General features: G+C 45.3%; 1 protein-coding gene across 1 annotated transcript; it reads right to left on the minus strand.

The window, feature by feature from the left end:
• Positions 1–209: 209 nt before the first annotated feature.
• misp3 (MISP family member 3) lies at positions 210–10,618 on the minus strand. Its single transcript, XM_011613105.2, has 4 exons — positions 7,108–10,618; positions 3,143–5,284; positions 1,858–1,928; positions 210–841 (listed from the first exon to the last, which is right to left on the minus strand). Exons 2-4 carry the CDS (start codon positions 5,214–5,216, stop codon positions 740–742), a joined length of 2,247 nt encoding a protein of 748 aa, XP_011611407.2. The 5' UTR covers positions 5,217–5,284; positions 7,108–10,618; the 3' UTR covers positions 210–739.
• Between the last annotated feature and the right edge of the window lie 7,180 nt (positions 10,619–17,798).

Genomic DNA, 17,798 nt, shown 5'->3' on the forward strand with positions numbered 1-17,798 from the left:
AACTAGTAAAACTCCAACTGCATTACAGAAAACAGGTCAAACGGGGCAGCTATTATTTGAGATTTGTGTTCTTTGTTTTGATGAAGGAATCAGCATTAACTCCAGATGAATGCTGATCGTGTGAGAAGATGTTTGCTAAAATACAAATCCAAAAATAATTCCGCTTCTACTCAGTCGGACGGGAAATAACAAAACACGGAGCCACAGAATTCCTTGATTGTTGCTCAAACAACAATAATCCTGCTGTATTAACAAGTTTATTAGTATCAGTCTTCTGCTCATGCTATCTGATAATGCCGCAGTATTTGTAATTATTAAATATTCTAATACAGCTCCACCATTCATTCGTTTATTATACAACCACAACTTTGAGTCAGTTGTCATGGAAACAGTGTCTAGAAAAGGTTAACCACTGTCAGACTTGGTCATCAGCTGGATTATTTTACAGTAGTTGTTCGGACTGCTTGATGTTATTTTCTGTACCATAATGTGCATTAACATTGTTATTTCTCTTTTTCCTTTGTGCTGATTTAATACATTTTACATACGTATTTAGTTATTTATTTAACAGTCATTAGTTTGAGAGAGGCCAAGTGCACTAATTCACTACTGGGCGAGGGATTTTTCCCCTCTTTCCTGACTGAAACCTTCGAACCCGCTCCGTGCCCTCCATCCTTGCCCTCTTTCTCTCTTCTCTTGGTCACTCAGGGCCGACCTCTTCTTTTTTCCGGTCGTGCTTTCAGTCGTCGCAGTCGTCGCCGTCCTCGTGTCCATTGATCAGTCCGGATTCCCAGCGTTGCACCAGAGGGGTCTTTTGCCTGGGCGTCCGGGGGCTGAAGCCCTGTTTAAAAAATACGGCGTACCGTAAGTGGTGGCGGCATGATAAAACGGGCAGGAAGGGATGAGAAAAAAAAAGAAAGAAAGAAGGAGAGAGAGAGAATACCAGAGTGGAAACATCAAATGCAAGTGGAGAGCCAACATGGGAAAAGATAAAAAGAAAAGGATGAGTCTGTTTCCTCTAGAGGCATGTCTTTGGATGAGCATCATTAGCTCAGTGAGGCAGAGGGAGGTTAATGTCACTGTGATCTAAGGCCGTGTTCAGTATGACTAAGTCAAAAATGGAGGCCAATTTCTCCCGCGGTCCTCCATTTATTCCTGCGCGCCGATCATTAATCGTGTCCTGGCGCTGAGCAGATTAGCAGCGGGCGAGGAGAGGGGGACGGGAAAGGGTGAAGCATGCAAAACGTGGTACGTGGCTAAAAAGCTGCACCCCGACGCCAAACTGAATTAAGAGGACAAGCAGCGCATGATCAGAGATGCCGCCATTTTAAAGAGATACAAGAGCCACGAGGCAGGTGACAGAAAGTCCCAGTTGTCTCTTTCCTATTGACAACACATGCAGCCCACCCACCCACACGCACACCCACACACACTCATGCACCTTCCCACACACACTCAACCGCGTCTCTGTCTCCCACTCAGTCTCAGGGCCGTTTGCCTTCTTCTCTTATCTCTGTAGATAAGCTCTTTAGTGTTTGTTCAGTGTTTTATCAGATGTTTGTGGCCCATATTCCATGCAAAAGAGATGCTGACATCCTCCCAAGGGCCCTTCCTTATTGGATCGTTTAGAATCCACAGCATTTTAAAGCGCGCCTACATATTCGCACTGTCGACTCGAGCCCAAAGCTACATTTTAACACACACACAAAGGCTCTGGCATCTTCTCAGCTTTGAGTGTAGGTAATTTGTACGCAGTTTTTGCTGCTTCCTTCACACACGGTTGCGTTTAGCAAGCATTAATAAGCTGAGAATCCTCTGGCCTTCGCGGCTGGGGGACGACTTGCATCGCTAACTCACCTCTTGATATTTGGCCACATCTTCAGGTAGGTCCGGCGGCCACCTGCCCAACTTGCCAACTGACTGGTGCGCTGTGAGACAACAGAGAGGAATTGATCCTAGATTCTGCCAGCAATCCACTCTGGAGGACGAATAATGACTAAAGCATAAATAATAAATACAGGCAAGTGCAGCAGCCAATCACGGAGCTCCTTGATCTCATGAATATTTGTGAAATTCACCGCCATTACCTAGGGAGAAAATTGCATTGCAACCTGGAGCACAAGCTGTTCCTGTTTATTCTGAGCCTCTTAGATATCCAGAAAATAACAGAAAATCATTAGAATACCTTTCGTATTCAGGGGCGAACCTTGGTGAAAAGATCACTGATTGAGGCGGCTGATTATGGACCAAGATTATGATTAGAAAATCAAGGCACATGGAGAAAGAAGGCTGAGCCGTCATCCTTTAATGGAAGTTGTTCACCTTAAAAATACCTGTACGCGTTAACTGGTTCCAGACCCCACACTTGTCGACAGCGTGGACAGTGATATCTCGTCTGCTTTGATTTCATTTGTGTAATTGGGTAGAAATTGGGCAGTGATGGGCCTTTAGCTGGCCAAGGGTGGAGTACCTCTACAGAGAAAGGCAGTAAAGATCGCATCAATCCTTCAGAAATAAATGCAAATAAGTAAATAATGTACACAAATAACTGATATAAACTGTCCATTGATCACAATGCATGGTCCATATGCTCACACTGTCGGCAACAAATTAGTCAGAAAGTGAAGGTTTAGTGTCTTGGAACTTACGCGGTACTTCCTGGTTCAATTTATTGCCCAGGTAACTTCAGGTAATTCAGTTGTGTGTTTCAGATGGATTCAGTTAGAAGGTCCCTTCTTTCTTTCCTCGTTTACACTTTTGCAAGGACCCTTAAACATTCTAAACTATGAACACATAATAATGATACACTGAAGTCTCGGTCATGAATCATTTTTCATTCAGTTCCCTTCTTGCAAAGATATCAGGCTAAAGTTTTATATACTGCCATTCCAGATTTTTATTTCCTATCAAGTCTATGGTGCAGAATGATTCCTCCTAATTACTATGATATCGTTAGCTGCTCTCTTCTGACCAAGAGAAGAATCCAGCACTTTTCAGGGGGTTTTCATCATCTCAACACAACTATTTCTTTCTTTTAAAAAAAAAAAAATCATGCACATATGCAGTGATTTGAAAGAGACAAACACACAGACACATGAAAACACTATGTCTTGTCACACCCTTGTTACGCTTCTACACCAACCTTCAGTGGGTGGTTTCAGTGGAGATAAAGTGAAACTCTTCTTTTCTTCTCCATCTTCTTTTCCATCTTCTGGGCCTCCTCCTACTCCTTCTTTTGGACCCTCCTTGCTCCCGTACAGGCTGATCCGCTGCCTGTAAAGCTCCTGCTCCCTGTCTTGAGCCTCACGGATGTCCTGCTCCACTCTTAACACTGTGTTTGAGGAGCGCAGCTTGAAAAAGGGGTTCTCCCTGGGTGAGGACTCCACCCCTGCTGCCCCCTGTTCCTGCTCCCTCCTTTTAATCCCATGATGTCCTCCCCCTCTGGATGACGCATCAGGAAAATCAACTTCTGTGATTAACTCTGGGTCTGGTGTGTGTTGGTAGAGGATCTGTGGCGGCGAAGCGTATTTCTTCTCTTGCATGACATCCTGGTCGATATCAGGAGAGCTTTGATCCTGAGGAATGGGAGAGGCAGGCTCACTTCTATATACTGAAATTGAACCTGCTGCATTGGAGGAAATCGTTGTATTTAAAATGTCACTGCTCACTGAGGCTTTGACCTTTGTCACGGCCAATGATGAGTCCTTGGGTTTCTGAAAAGCCTCAAAAATCTCTTTTCTGTCCTTCAGCTCTTGTGTCGTACCTTTGTCATAAACTCCTGGAATTTTGCCGAGCTTGACCAGATCCTGCTCCCTCTGTACCTCCTCGTGGATTTCCAGTTGCATCTTTTTGCCCGCGTACTGTCTGTCTTTGCCTTGATACTTCTCAGACCTGGAGATTATCGGCGGGCTGAGGACCGACTTCCTCAGAGGGATCTCCACATACTCTGGTGCTGTGGGCGGACTGGAAAGTCCTCTGGATCTCCTCAAACTGTGCTCGCGCTCTATAGATCTTCGGATCTCCCTCTCGATAGGAGTTTCTTTGAGCGGTGTTGCCAGAGTTCCTGCGGAGATGCTGGCGTTGCCCTCCAAAGTGTTGCACGGGGACAGGTCCGTGGAGACACCGCTGTCACTTTGGCTGTCATCACTCGAGTCGCTCTCCATTCTGATATCTCTGGAAGACACAAACTGATTTTCTCTTTCCGCGGATTCGAACAGTCCTTCACTATCTTGCTGTCTGGCGACCTTTTCTCTATCGAGTGCGCCGTCTTCCTGCCCTTCCTCTCCACCCGTTTGCTCGCTTTTGCCCTCTCTTCTTTCCACCGCCCTCTTGTGCCTTTCTGTCAGAGCCAGAACACAGCCTGAGCCTTGAGAGCCTGCCCCGCCCTGATTGGACAGTTCCATGGCAACAGTCGACAAAGGTGGAGTGCTCTGGCTGCACACCTGTTGTGTGGCTTCCTGGTTGGATCCTCTGTGCGCCGGCTCACATTGGCTCTGGCTGAACAGCTCATTCTGCTGCCTGTCTGAGGGAACCACAGGCGGGGGGACACCTTTTGTATCTTGCTCTGTTTCCTCGCTACTGTCAGCAAACTTGGGGGAGCACATGTCATCCGTGCAGTTTTCTGCAGAGGGAGAGTGTTGAGATACCTCTGCGGCTGGTATTGTTGTCACAGTTTCGCTGTCGCTCAGCTGTGAGGAATTCTTCCCTTTTGTCACTTTATTTCCTGCCACTTCCCCCAGTGTTGCTATTAGCTCTTTCCCAAGCAGAGGAGGTATCTCTGGTTGCTCTAGAACATCCTGAGAATCGGAGCTGAGCTTTTCTTTGGGGTCTTTGACGGTTTCCTGATCACTGCTCCACTCAGCTACCTCATCTTGTAGACAGGAACCTCCACCCATTTCCATAGCAGCGAAGGACGGCGGAGGTGTGGACACATCCGCTATTGGATCGATAAACTCATCAGAATCCTCCTGATGCTTAAATGCTTCTAAAATCTGGACAACCTGTTTTAAGTCTGCCATCTTCTCTTCCACCAGGGATTCGGCCCCGTGGGTATTTCTTGCCGAATCCTCCGTCAGCTCGGGTGCATCAGCTGTTGAGAATGTTTGGCTCTCCAGCAGAGCATCTTCAGCCCCGGGCCTCAGGACATCTATGTCCTCTTCAGGTTCTGAAGAGGACATAGGAGCCTTTTTATCCAGCTGAGGGGAGGTGCAACTCATGATTTCTCCATCCTCACTGATGACCCAGGATGTGACTGGCTGAGTATGTGAGTTTGGAGGTTCGGCTCCTGCGGGGACACAACGTTTGAAACCACAGAGATTCCTTAGCCATTAAATCTTAGAAATAAGTAAGTAAATCGGTAAAACCAAAACTGTACACTATATACAAGGACTTCTCTTTTTTGCCTCCATTTACAGCATTTACATTTGCCAACTGCCTAGTTTTTTAAATATAGTTTAGTCTCCTCCACTCATGTGGAGGAGAGCTGTTTATGAGATGAGACATACTGTATATATTAGCCATTAGCATATATAATACATGTAGCAGCAAAGCTATGTAATGTAAAGTTGATTTACAGCCTGATTGCAGGCTGACAGGCAGCTTATCACAGGGCCTGGATTTGGCAGGAAGGTACAAGCTGCCCTGTTTCATCGAGCAGTGTGCAAAGTTTTCTGCTGAACACACCTTTCTTTAATCAGCTTATAGGTGGAGGGATACTTGCGTGCGTGCACACACACACACACACCCACACACACACACACACACACACGCACACACAATGTCTAAAGTAACAATAGGAATTTTCCACCACTGTATACTGAACAAAAGGAACAAAGGGCAGGCCAGCTTATATTAGATCTCCTCACTGAAATACTGGTGCACTCTCAGTCTCTTTGGCCTTTCAAAGTTGCCCTGTACTGTAAATATAAAAGTTCCCTGACATTGTCGCTTCACTTCGCTCCCAGCCCTGCCGATTCCTGGCAAAGCGGAGAGACTGAAGTCCAACAGTGCCGTGATTAAGGGAAGTATAGATGGCAACGCGGGGAGGATTACTCTCTGATTAACTAGGATGAATATAGATGATAAAGAAAGAGTTCCATTAAATGCTCCCATCATTGAGAGATAATGAGGACTGACGCCCTGGCGGGGTTGGCAGAGTAGCCAGAGCAGTAAAGCGCCACCTAAAGGTGTGGTGATAGTATTGAGGGAATGGAGAGTCAGCGGCTCCTTAACAACCATAAAGCTGTAAATTTGTTGTTGACTTGCGTAATGGGCTAAGGAATGGAATAGGGAATGCTGTGTTCTTCCTATCTGGTAACAGGAACACAGTTGTACCATGTAAAGAGAACCTCCTGGCTGAATTCAGATTGATGTAACGCGTTTAGCCTTTTTTAATTGCGGCTCCATTTATTCCATCTTTGTTGCTGGAGTCACTCGCTGCATGTCATCCTGGAGGTAGTCTGTCCCACTTGATAAAGGATTGTTATATTTATTTAAATATTAGATTAAAAAGCATTTTTGCTCAACCCAAACAAGTTCATACAATTATTTTGTTTGTGGCGATGGTACATAAGCTTCCAGTGTCATTTCACACAGTTAATGTGATTATTCCATTTATTCGTGTTATTTCCTATGAAGCCGTGACAAAGTTGGCAGAATCTAGAGTAGAGCTTCCACAACTCTGCTTTTACTTCTATTTTGAATTGCATGGTTGCACGAGATTGCAGATTATAGTGTGCTCATTATCTGCAAAGACCTACAAAGAACACCATGATCATCATTAAAAATACATCAGCGGTGGGCCTCAAAAACAGACTTGCCCTCTTTTTCAGGGGTCAGGAGCCTCCTAAGGTGCTTTAAGAAGCAGAGGTACAAAAATGCAAATTAATTTGAATAAACACATCCAAGATCACTACTAATTAGGACGGCTGTAGCTGCAATGCTCTCTAATCGCCGTTGACGTCCTCTATGCACATTTTCTCACTCCCTCACTTTGATATGCATGAGCCTGGTCTCTGCAGGCTTGTTTTCGAAAATTATTTGCCTGATTGAGGCATTATGGATTCAGGCCTACCACAAAAGACCAGAAGAATACACAGCTGAACGTACCTGTTAACGTGGGAAGATGACCTCCTAATGAATCACGGGTCTCAGTTCAGTTTATGGTCATTACATACAGGAAGAGTTCCCTCTGCTCACAGCTCTGCTGCCTCTCTTTCCCTCCTTCGCTGTGCTCATGAACACCCCCAGTCTTCTCTTTGTGCCCACCCACATTTGCATACTCACAATGGCAGACATTTACAGGGTGAAACAAACCTATGAGCACGTGCATGCACACAAACACATGTGCTTAAGGCTTAACTCATTGTTGTGGATTTAGGAATATATAGAACTAATCCAATTAGGGACCAAACACATTATTACAACATGCAATTGAATTAGGAATGTGCCAGAGGGATAAATAGAGGGATTATATCATAACGGGCTTTGATTTTGTGCTTAAATTTATTTGTAAGAAGTTGTTGGGCATTTAAACCTTTGCTGTGTGATACATTTTCTATGAGAGATATCACTTTCCATCCTACTTTTTCATTTCCATGTGTAAATATTTGGACGCGATAGCAGAAACAAGCTTGTAAACAACAAAATCCCATCATGCTATGCTGCGATGCACAAGGCCATACTATGTTTCGGTCAGTGTCTATAAAATATTGATTCTCTTTATGGACCTCCTATTTAAATTGCTACATTCATGATGCACAAAGCATTCAGGCATGGTTTCTGCACCACACATGGGCATCTGGTGCAGCACTCTTGCTCCCGTGCACAACTTAAAACAAATCTGGAGTATTTTGAATTCGCTTGAATTATTCCGGCACGCATATAATAATAGCTAAAAATGTATTTACGTACCCAGCTAAAGGTAAAGGGGTACACGGTGGCCTAGTTCTAAGTGACACTAGAATATTTATGTGCAAAAATAAGAGTTTGTGTAGACAAAACAGCATTTCTGTAGCTAAAATAAATAGAGATTGGATTAATAATGGTGGGGAAGCAGCTCATCTGGAAAAGTGGCTACATGGATGAAAATCCATCCCTCCGTCCATGCATCCATCCATCATTAGTGGGTGGTACCATTCGTATCTCTGCAGTGGAGGACAGAGCTGGTGTCCCTGACCACATGTGGAGAACATGTAAACATGCACTGAAGAACCACGCTGCCTCAAACTGTCTTTGAGAAATATTTCTTTATTCTAATGGCTGTTATCGTTCCTAAATATTACATTTGAAATCAATTCGCTGTGGTTTTCGGCCCTTCACATCTTGTATAAATAATAAACACATTTTCGTTGCACAAGCCTCTCATTGGTCCTGTTTCTCTGCCAACCCCTGGGCTAGTGTTGTTGTGTTCTGGGGTTCTTTGGGACAGAGCTCCTTGGTTGGGTCCATCACAACTGGTGGCAGCAGCTTGTAACACCACAGCTGATCTAAAAACTCCTCCATCTCCTTCTCCTCCACCTGTCTTCTCCTGCTCAGAAGGTAAAGTTCCAGAGATCGCCTCTTCTCTGAGTTAACAAGCCACTGCATCACAACGCAGTCCGGACAGGATGTGTAACGGAAGGACGCTTCGAGTTGGAAGCGATTGGCCACATCGAAGTTGAAGGTGGTGCCCTCCATGGTGATGTTGTAGGGCAGGTGCTGGCATTGATCACCGAAGCGGTTGATCTGAGTGTAGGTGGTTCTGGAAGCATCAGTGGAGTTGGAGAAGTACACCGTGATGCTGTCCCTCTGTTTCAGGGCATCCAAAGATGGCTGGTGGTTAAGGCTGCCTGCCACAAAAGCCAGCCCCCCCTGGAAAATCTGAGGGTCCACTTGCTCCAACGGATGCAGCAGTTTTTCACAGACAGGACGCAAATGGCTCACGGACATCAGGCAGAACAAGGCCACGGCAAACACAGGAAACGCACGTCTGAAAATCATGATGATTCTGTGTGGAGTCTCAGTCGTCGCTGTTGTCCAGAGTTTGTTAGGAGACTGGCAGGTTTTATAGAGGAAATAGTAGCAATCCTGTCCAGTATTGCGACATGGCTGTTGTCGCTTTATCTGAATGTGGATTTTAAAATTTTGCAATGGAAGGAGGAGCCATAGATCGTGTTGATCATAACAGGAGCAAAACCAACAAATGACACAACTGTGTGTGAGTTCACGGGACAGCCCCAACAGGACTGGCATGGCTCAACCACTGATGGGAAATGTGCCTGTTTAAAGCGCCAAATTGGAGAAACATTAAGGTTTTGATTTTCTGTGTCAACGTTTTCAGCAGCAGATAAAGTCTGTCAAGCTGAAGCCAGCAAGCTGGTGCTGTTTTCATTTTAACTCTGCGGGAAACTTCTGTCATTAATAACAGTCAATAACAGCTGTCATATTAAAGCAATATAACAATGCATAATTCATAATTTTAATCCTGGTTGGCCCCCATAAAAATGATCAACTAATAGCTTATTTTATTTATTCGTCACCACATGTCAGCTGAAAACCGACATTCATATTTGTCATGAGATTATGTTTTAAAAACCCTCATCAGCAAGGTTAGTTCATTGGCTAAAACAAAATCACAAACAAAAATCACTGGAAATTCCAAACTGGCTCTCACCGGGAGGCACTGGAGAGAGAGAAAATGGGGGGAATGGGCGCACGGACGCTCACTAGAAACACACGTGAAAGCGGCGCATTGAATGTTTACCAAAGAGCACCAGGATTTGCTGCCTCAGGTTCATCAAGACATTTTGCAGGAGAATTGAAGACCAGCTGAAGCTCAAGATGATGGACGATGCAACAAAGGTTCCTCCGGATGGTTGTGCTGCTCTGATCTGCAACTGCTAGAATCCAAAGGTGCGCTGTGTATGTTGACATTGCATGTTCAATAAAAACATGAACACGTGTCATCGTTTGTGGTGCGTTTTCCTGTTGTTGCACTTGGACGAAGATAAGAACACTTTGTATGAAATCCAGGAAACTCCGAAGGATTCACTGGGCACATACAGGCGAAGGCTGGGTCCACCCCTCGATGAGTCGCCAGTTCATCGCCAGGCCCTCTGTGATCATTTTTGGGTTTGGTTCCTTGCTTAAGGGTACATCTGCAGTGGTCTGAAGGTGTTGTAGCTACCAGAACACCTTCCATGTTTTGTCTACACTGAGGCTCGAACCAACAACTCCCACTTCTCAGCCCAGTCCCCAACAGACTGAACTACCACCACCCACATGATGGCTCCTTCCTCATATCTGGTTTCTGGTTTCTGGAACATGACAATGGGTTCACTCTCCTCCAATGGCCTCCACAGGGACCAGATCTCATTCCATTAAAGCACCTTTGGGATGTGGGAGAACCTGAGATTCACATCACAGATGTGCAGCCGACAAATCTGCAGCAACTGTGTGATGCTATCATGTCCACATGGGTCAAAATCTCTGACAAGTGATTCCATGAACAATAAAGGCAGTTCTGAAGGCAAGAGGTCCAGCATGAAATCGCAATTGAGTAAATACGGTAAATCTCACTTATGTAACCAAGTGTTCATTCAGTGTTCATTGCAAAACATCAATATTTACTGAATAAAGAGCCAGAGAAGATAAACCCACATGTGTCACCACATGAGAACAGTCCAAAGTCAACATAGCTAATTTCACAAGAAAGACATCCAGCCATGACTCATTCTTCTTGTATCTTCAGTATGGTGATATTGGACAAATTTACGGCTATAAAACCACAAAGTGACAGCACGATTCAACAGACCGCTCCAGTGCAGATATGTTTGCAGTGCACGTCCTGTTGCTCTTCAGCCTGGCCCACCTGAGCCATTCAGCTCTCCAGACCTGTGGAGATTTGCTCCGGCCTTTGAATCAGCTGCATCCTCGCTCTTTGGAAGGGGACTGGGCTCTTGTAGCAGGAACCCTGAGTCAGCTTTCACTTATGGAGCCTTTCAGCCAGAGAGAAAGCGCCACCGCCTCCTTCAGCAACAACACCGATTCGAGCACCATCACCTTGAAACGCAGCATGCGCTCCAAAAATAACTGCTACTACCAGTCCTACAACATCTCCCTGGAGGGCAGCAGCTTCACCTTCGATGACGGCCGTGTGAACGCAACCTTCGTCCATGCGTCCTGTCCTGACTGCATCCTGATTAGCTTTAACGTGGAGTCAGGGAAGCGAATCCATTTCTACCTGTTCAGTAGGAGGAGGCAGCTGGAGGAGAGGGAGATGGAAGAGTTCAGGCGTCAGGTGGGCTGTCTGAAGATGCCCCCACCTGTTGTGATGGATCCAGCCAATGAACTCTGTCCAGAGGAGGGCACCAGTGAGGCAGCGGTGGAATAGAAAGCAGAGAAGCGAAGACAGCGGGAAGATTAAAGGCCACGCAACTCCTCATAACTAACACTCAACCATGAAACAAAGAAAGTTGCCAAGGTTTACAATGAATGGCGTTGTTCTAGATTCAATGAAGAAACGAGGCTACTGTCCGATGACTGTAACAAAGTGATTGTTTGGTTCAAAGAAATACTTAAAATTGAATAAAATCAGTTACAACTCCAAAATATTGAACACCAGAGTCATATCCTTTTTAACTGTGTTTGAGGGACATTAGGGATTTTCTTGCTTTACAAAATTACTTTCTACAAAAGCACTTCTGGTCAGTTTCATCAGGGAAGAATATTTTTCCATTTTTCGACACCATCCGAGACTGGACTCTTCTGTTGTCACAGCGACGGGACTGCAGCATTTCACAATAATTCCACAGATGTTACACAACTGGTGGCCGACCCACCACTCCGTCTTCTACCTGGAGTGTGTGGTCAGTCGCTCTGGGCTGCTCGGTAAGAGCACCAGGATTTGCTTCCTCAGGTTTATCAAGACATTTTGCAGGAGAATTGAAGACCAGCTGATCTGCAACTGCTGGAATCCAAAGGTGCGCTGTGTATGTTGACTTTGCATGTTCAATAAAAACACGAACACGTGTCATTGTTTGTGGTGCGTTTTTCTCTTGTTGCACTTAGACGAAGATAAGAACACTTTGTATGAAATCCAGGAAATTCCGAAGGATTCACGGGTTAAAAAATGTGAATATTCTGGGAAACCGGGTTAACAGAGGTACAAGCAGATGAAGGAAAGTAAAAGTCCACAGTGGATTTAAAATCACTGACTTTGCAGCAATTCCTTTTTGTAACAGAAAATTAAGAGAAGAGGATTCAAAACTTTACTGCAGCTCAAATCTGAATTTATTAGTGTGGGGAAAGTAAATGTGATGAAACAGACTTTTCATCGCTTTCAAATTTTATTAGCATGCTCTTCAAATTGACATGAGGAGACTTAATGAGTTAGGACGTGGCACAGAACTACACGGACACGAAAGCAGACATGATCCATTTGATTAAACAGATTTCAATGGCTCAACATCAATGATATGAATGTGATGAAAAGCCATCGGAAAAGTTCCCAGGTGTGCCCCGGTGTTTTATCCTTCTTTCATTGATGTGTTTTGTGATTAAGCACTTTTTTGTGAGCAACAGCCGCGTTTCTCCTCTCTGATGAAGCTCAGCAAGATTCATCACAGCAGCTGGAAGCGCGCTCAGACACTCCAGGTGAGGGTTGCATCAAAGACAAGAACGCTGCCTTTCAGGGAGATATTCAAAGTGACATTTTCCACCAAAATGGACACGGCGAGAGACGTCGATGCTGGAGCGGTTTCTGAAATTCAAGCTCCCAGGATGGTTGAAACCTGCTGGCAGTCAGAGCCCACCAGCCCTCTAAACAACCACGTTGGAGCTCATCCAAAGGGCGGACCGAGCAGCCCAGAGCGACTGACCACACACTCCAGGTAGAAGACGGAGTTGCGTAACACCGGGAGCATCAGAGAGCAGTGTGGCACAGCCCAACACCATTGAGAAACTTTCATTTGAATTTCACACAAACACATAAATGATGACAGTTTATACATAACCGAGTGATTTCACCCGAGATGGACAAGAGCTGACTACTACATTACCATTTACACGTTGTTTTAAGGAATTTACAGCCTCAATGAAAAGTGATTGTAACAAACAGATGATCACAAGTGGTTGTGTCCTGCACTTTAGATCTCATCAGGGCAAAGCTCTTTAGTGGGATCTGCCCAGACCAGCAGGGGAATGTTGAAACACTTCACCTGCGACTCAAACTCCTCCATCTCGTCCTTCTTCAGGTCCCTCCTGCGGCTGAACAGGTACACGTGCTGATGGTCGTTGGACTTCCTGTGAGAGTGGATCACCAGACAGTCTGCACAGGAAGTGCGTAGGATGCTCAGAGTGATGTTGTGCGGCATGTAGGTCAAGCTGCTGCCTTCGAGTGTCAGGTCTGAATCCGTGTATTGACAACCGCCTTCAAACCGGACGGTGCGCGTCAGGTGCAGGCCAGAGGTCCGGTTGACTAAGAAGAAGCTGGCGCTGTCTCGGCTTTTGAATTTCATCTCATGAATGGAATTGTTGAGTCCGGCTGCAACAAAAGCCCACCTCCCCAAAATAGGCTCGGGATCAAGTTGATCCACAGGCCGGACCAAGTCCTCACACGGCAGAGAGGACGAGTGGCTGACAGACGCCAAACCGAGGAGAAGGGTCGCACACAAAGTGAACATTTTAGATGAATGCAAGCAATATTTACTGTAAATAGGTGACTCACGCTGCGCTGCTAAGAGTCTGGCTGGCTTTATAGTTGGTTCCAAAGTCAAAGAGCAAAGTTGTGTTTACCATCTGTGGAATTATTGTGAAATGCTGCAGTCCCGTCGCTGTGACAACAGAAGAGTCCAGTCTCGGATGGTGTCAAAACATGGAAAAATATTCTTCCCTGGTGAAACTGACCAGAAGTGCTTTTGTAGAAAGTAATTTTGTAAAGCAAGAAAATTCCTAATGTCCCTCAAACACAGTTAAAAAGGATATCACTCTGGTGTTCAATATTTTGGAGTCGGAACTGATTTTATTCAATTTTAAGTATTTCTTTGAACCAAACAATCACTTTGTTACAGTCATCGGACAGTAGCCTCGTTTCTTCATTGAATCTAGAACAGGGGTCGGCAACCCAAAATGTTGGAAGAGCCATATTGGACCATAAAAACAAGATACAAATCTGCCTGGAGCCGCAAAAAATTAAAAGCCTTATATAGGGCTTATAATAAAGGCAACACATGCTGTAAGTGTCTATATTAGCCATTTTAGCTTACTATCAATATGAGAAGTAGGCTACAAATACATAATGAGCGTTCATAATGAAATGTTTATTTTCCCTGCAGCATCCTGCAGAGAATGACGCTCCACGTGGCCACTCTGCTGTACGATGGCGCTTTAAGTTTAACTTCCATTATAATAAGATGTTGAAATTAAATATTTATTATACACAGCATGTATACAGCATTGGAAAACATATAGAATAGAATATTTGTCACGTTTTTCCTCCTACAGAAATTATATTAAAACAATTTCCATTTTCATATTTTTGAAAAAGCTCCATGGAGTCACTAGGGCGGCGCCAAAGAGCCGCATGTGGCTCCAGAGCCGCGGGTTGCCGACCCCTGATCTAGAACAACGCCATTCATTGTAAACCTTGCCAACTTTCTTTGTTTCATGGTTGAGTGTTAGTTATGAGGCGTTGCGTGGCCTTTAATCCTCCCGCTGTCTTCGCTTCTCTGCTTTCTATTCCACCGCTGCCTCACTGGTGCCCTCCTCTGGACAGAGTTCATTGGCTGGATTCATCACAAAAGGTGGGGGCATCTTCAGACAGCCCACCTGACGCCTGAACTCTTCCATCTCCTTCTCCTCCAGCTGCCTCCTCCTACTGAACAGGTAGAAATAGAGTAGGTCCCCTGACTCCCCGTTAAAGCTAATCAGGATGCAGTCAGGACAGGACGTATGGATGAAGGTGGCGTTCGAACTGCCGTCATCGAAGGTGAAGCTGCTGCCCTCCAGGGAGATGTTGTAGGACTGGTAGTAGCAGTTATTTTTGGAGTTTATGCTGCGCTTGAAGGTGACGGTGATCGAATCGGTGTTGTTGCTGAAGGAGACGGTGGCGCCGCCTCTCTGGCTGAAATCCTCCATCAGTGAAAGCTGACTCACGCTTCCTGCTACAAGAGCCCAGTCCCCTTCCAAAGAGCGAGGATGCAGCTGATCCAAAGGCCGGAGCGAATCTCCACAGGTCTGGAGAGCTGAATGGCTCAGGTGGGCCAGGCTGAAGAGCAACAGGACGTGCACTGCAAACATATCTGCACTGGAGTGGTCTGTTGAATTGTGCTGTCACTTTGTGGTTTTATAGCCGTAAATTTGTCCAATATCACCATACTGAAGTTACCAGAAGGATGAGTCAAGGCTGGATGTCTTTCTTGTGAAATTAGCTATGTTGACTTTGGACTGTTCTCATGTGGTGACACGTGGGTTTATCTTCTCTGGCTCTTTATTTAGTAAATATTGATGTTTTGCAATGAACACTGAATGAACACTTGGTTACATAAGTGAGATTTACCGTATTTACTCAATTGCGATTTCATGCTGGACCTCTTGCCTTCAGAACTGCCTTTATTGTTCATGGAATCACTTGTCAGAGATTTTGACCCATGTGGACATGATAGCATCACACAGTTGCTGCAGATTTGTCGGCTGCACATCTGTGATGTGAATCTCAGGTTCTCCCACATCCCAAAGGTGCTTTAATGGAATGAGATCTGGTCCCTGTGGAGGCCATTGGAGGACAGTGAACCCATTGTCATGTTCCAGAAACCAGATATGAGGAAGGAGCCATCATGTGGGTGGTGGTAGTTCAGTCTGTTGGGGACTGGGCTGTGAAGTGGGAGTTGTTGGTTCGAGCCTCAATGTAGACAAAACATGGAAGGTGTTCTGGTAGCTACAACACCTTCAGAGCACTTCAGATGTACCCTTAAGCAAGGAACCAAACCCAAAAATGATCACAGAGGGCCTGGCGATGAACTGGGGACTCATCGAGGGGTGGACCCACCCTTCGCCCGTATGTGCCCCCTCCTCATGACCCCAAAAGGGACAAGGAGGTAAAGAAGACAACAACGACATCCAGTAGCCATCAGATCATTGATCATCACTGTGGTCATAAAGGGATGGACCTGCTCAGCAACAACACTCCTGCAGGCTGTGGTATTTAAATGATACTCTGTTGGTCCTAAGGGACCCAAAGTGTTGCCAAGAATATAAACCCCACACATCATATTACTTCAAGTTCTGACTCCATTTATGTGGTTAGGGTGAGTGTGTGAAAATCCCAGTAGATCAGCAGCTTCTAAAACAGCCCATCTGGCACAAACTGGCGTTACATCTCCCTTCTTCCCCTTACTGATGCTTGGATTGAATTCCAACAAGTTGTCTTGTCCACGTCTACATGGCTAAATGCTACTTTGGCTACTTGTGTTAGCAAGCAAGAAGGTTGCTGGAGTCCATCCGACAGTCACCAGGGCATCAGCAGGTGAGGTCACCAGGTCATCATCCCTATATTAACATCCCCAAGGTATATTAGACAAGGTCAGCCCTACTAGCAACACATTTGGAGGATTTAATGGTGCTATGCATCTCGGTTTATGTATTGGTCAGGATGTTATATGTGTCACATACAGCTTTTAGCATTACTCTGAATTAAAGAGCTTTATATTAGTTTTAACATCTTTTTACCTGTTTCTTATGCTGATTTTCTTTTTTTGAAGCACAATTCTAATTTTAAATGTAAATCTTTGAAACCACTGCCGAGAATTGTTGAAACAAATAAACTTTATTGATGAAGATACATAAAAATCTCAAGAAAAACTAAATTCTTGGATCAGTTTCGATGGTAATTCTGTTGTCTCTAGTTTGGGGCTTCTGGATCCTCGTCTGCTTCCTCCAGACAAAGTTTCTTCTCCGGATCCATCACAACGGGTGGAGGCATGTTCAGACACTGCACCTGAGCCTTGAACTCCTCCATCTCCTCCTGCTCCAGCTGCCTCCTCCTGCTGAACAGGTAGAAGTGGATCCTCTTCCCGGACTGCACGTCCATGTGCATCAGCAGGCAGTCGCGACAAGACGTGTGGACAAAGCTGGAGCTGACGGTGCTCTTGTCTGTCCCATCGTAGGTGAAGCTGCTGCCTTCCAGGGTGATGTTAAATAAAGTATGCAGGCTCTTGTTTCCTACACAGATGCTGCGAGTGTAAGAAAGGCTGGTCGCGTTGCTGTTGCTAGGAAAGTGTATTGAAGCACTGTCTCTTTGTCTGAATCTCTCCAAAGATGGAAGGTGGCTAAGACCTCCTGCCACTAAAGCCCATCTCCCCACCAAACGGTGCGGATGGAGTTGATCCAAAGGTCGCATTAAATCTTCGCAGGCCAGAGGAGCTGCGAGGCTCATGCTGATCCAGCAGAGGAGGACGGCGCTGGCAACAAGACAGCCCATAATTTGGAATCATTCAGCCTCACAGGAGAAGAGCGAAAACTGCTGCTTTGAAGAGATGGAGCCTTTTATATATTTATTTCAAAGGATCCCGTTTCGCAATGTCGGAACAACCCGGATCACCTGAGTTACGAATGAATGAGTCAATATTTGCAAATGGGCAAATCTAGAAACAGTTCACTTTCCCGGATTTAGAAAAACATGTTTAAGAAAACAGATTTCCAACTAAAACCTTGACTTCTCGTCACAACAGCACATGTGGGGGAAGGTTAATGTACAGCTGAAGGTCTCCTGGAGTCATCCTGTTGTCACACTGTCCCATGTCCCACAGTGCTCATACTTGACT

The sequence above is a fragment of the Takifugu rubripes genome, chromosome 17, assembly GCF_901000725.2.
Source record: "Takifugu rubripes chromosome 17, fTakRub1.2, whole genome shotgun sequence".
Lineage (NCBI taxonomy): Eukaryota > Metazoa > Chordata > Actinopteri > Tetraodontiformes > Tetraodontidae > Takifugu > Takifugu rubripes.

Bases quoted from the DNA above. Each gene is read 5' to 3' on its own strand.
- misp3 (XM_011613105.2), bottom strand. From the start codon at position 5,216: ATGAGTTGCACCTCCCCTCAGCTGGATAAAAAGGCTCCTATGTCCTCT. The intron at 1,929-3,142 runs GTTGGTGTAGAA...GTTGTCTCACAG, and splicing joins ACTGAAACCACCCACTGAAG to CGCACCAGTCAGTTGGCAAG. The intron at 842-1,857 runs GTGAGTTAGCGA...TTTTTTAAACAG, and splicing joins ATGTGGCCAAATATCAAGAG to GGCTTCAGCCCCCGGACGCC.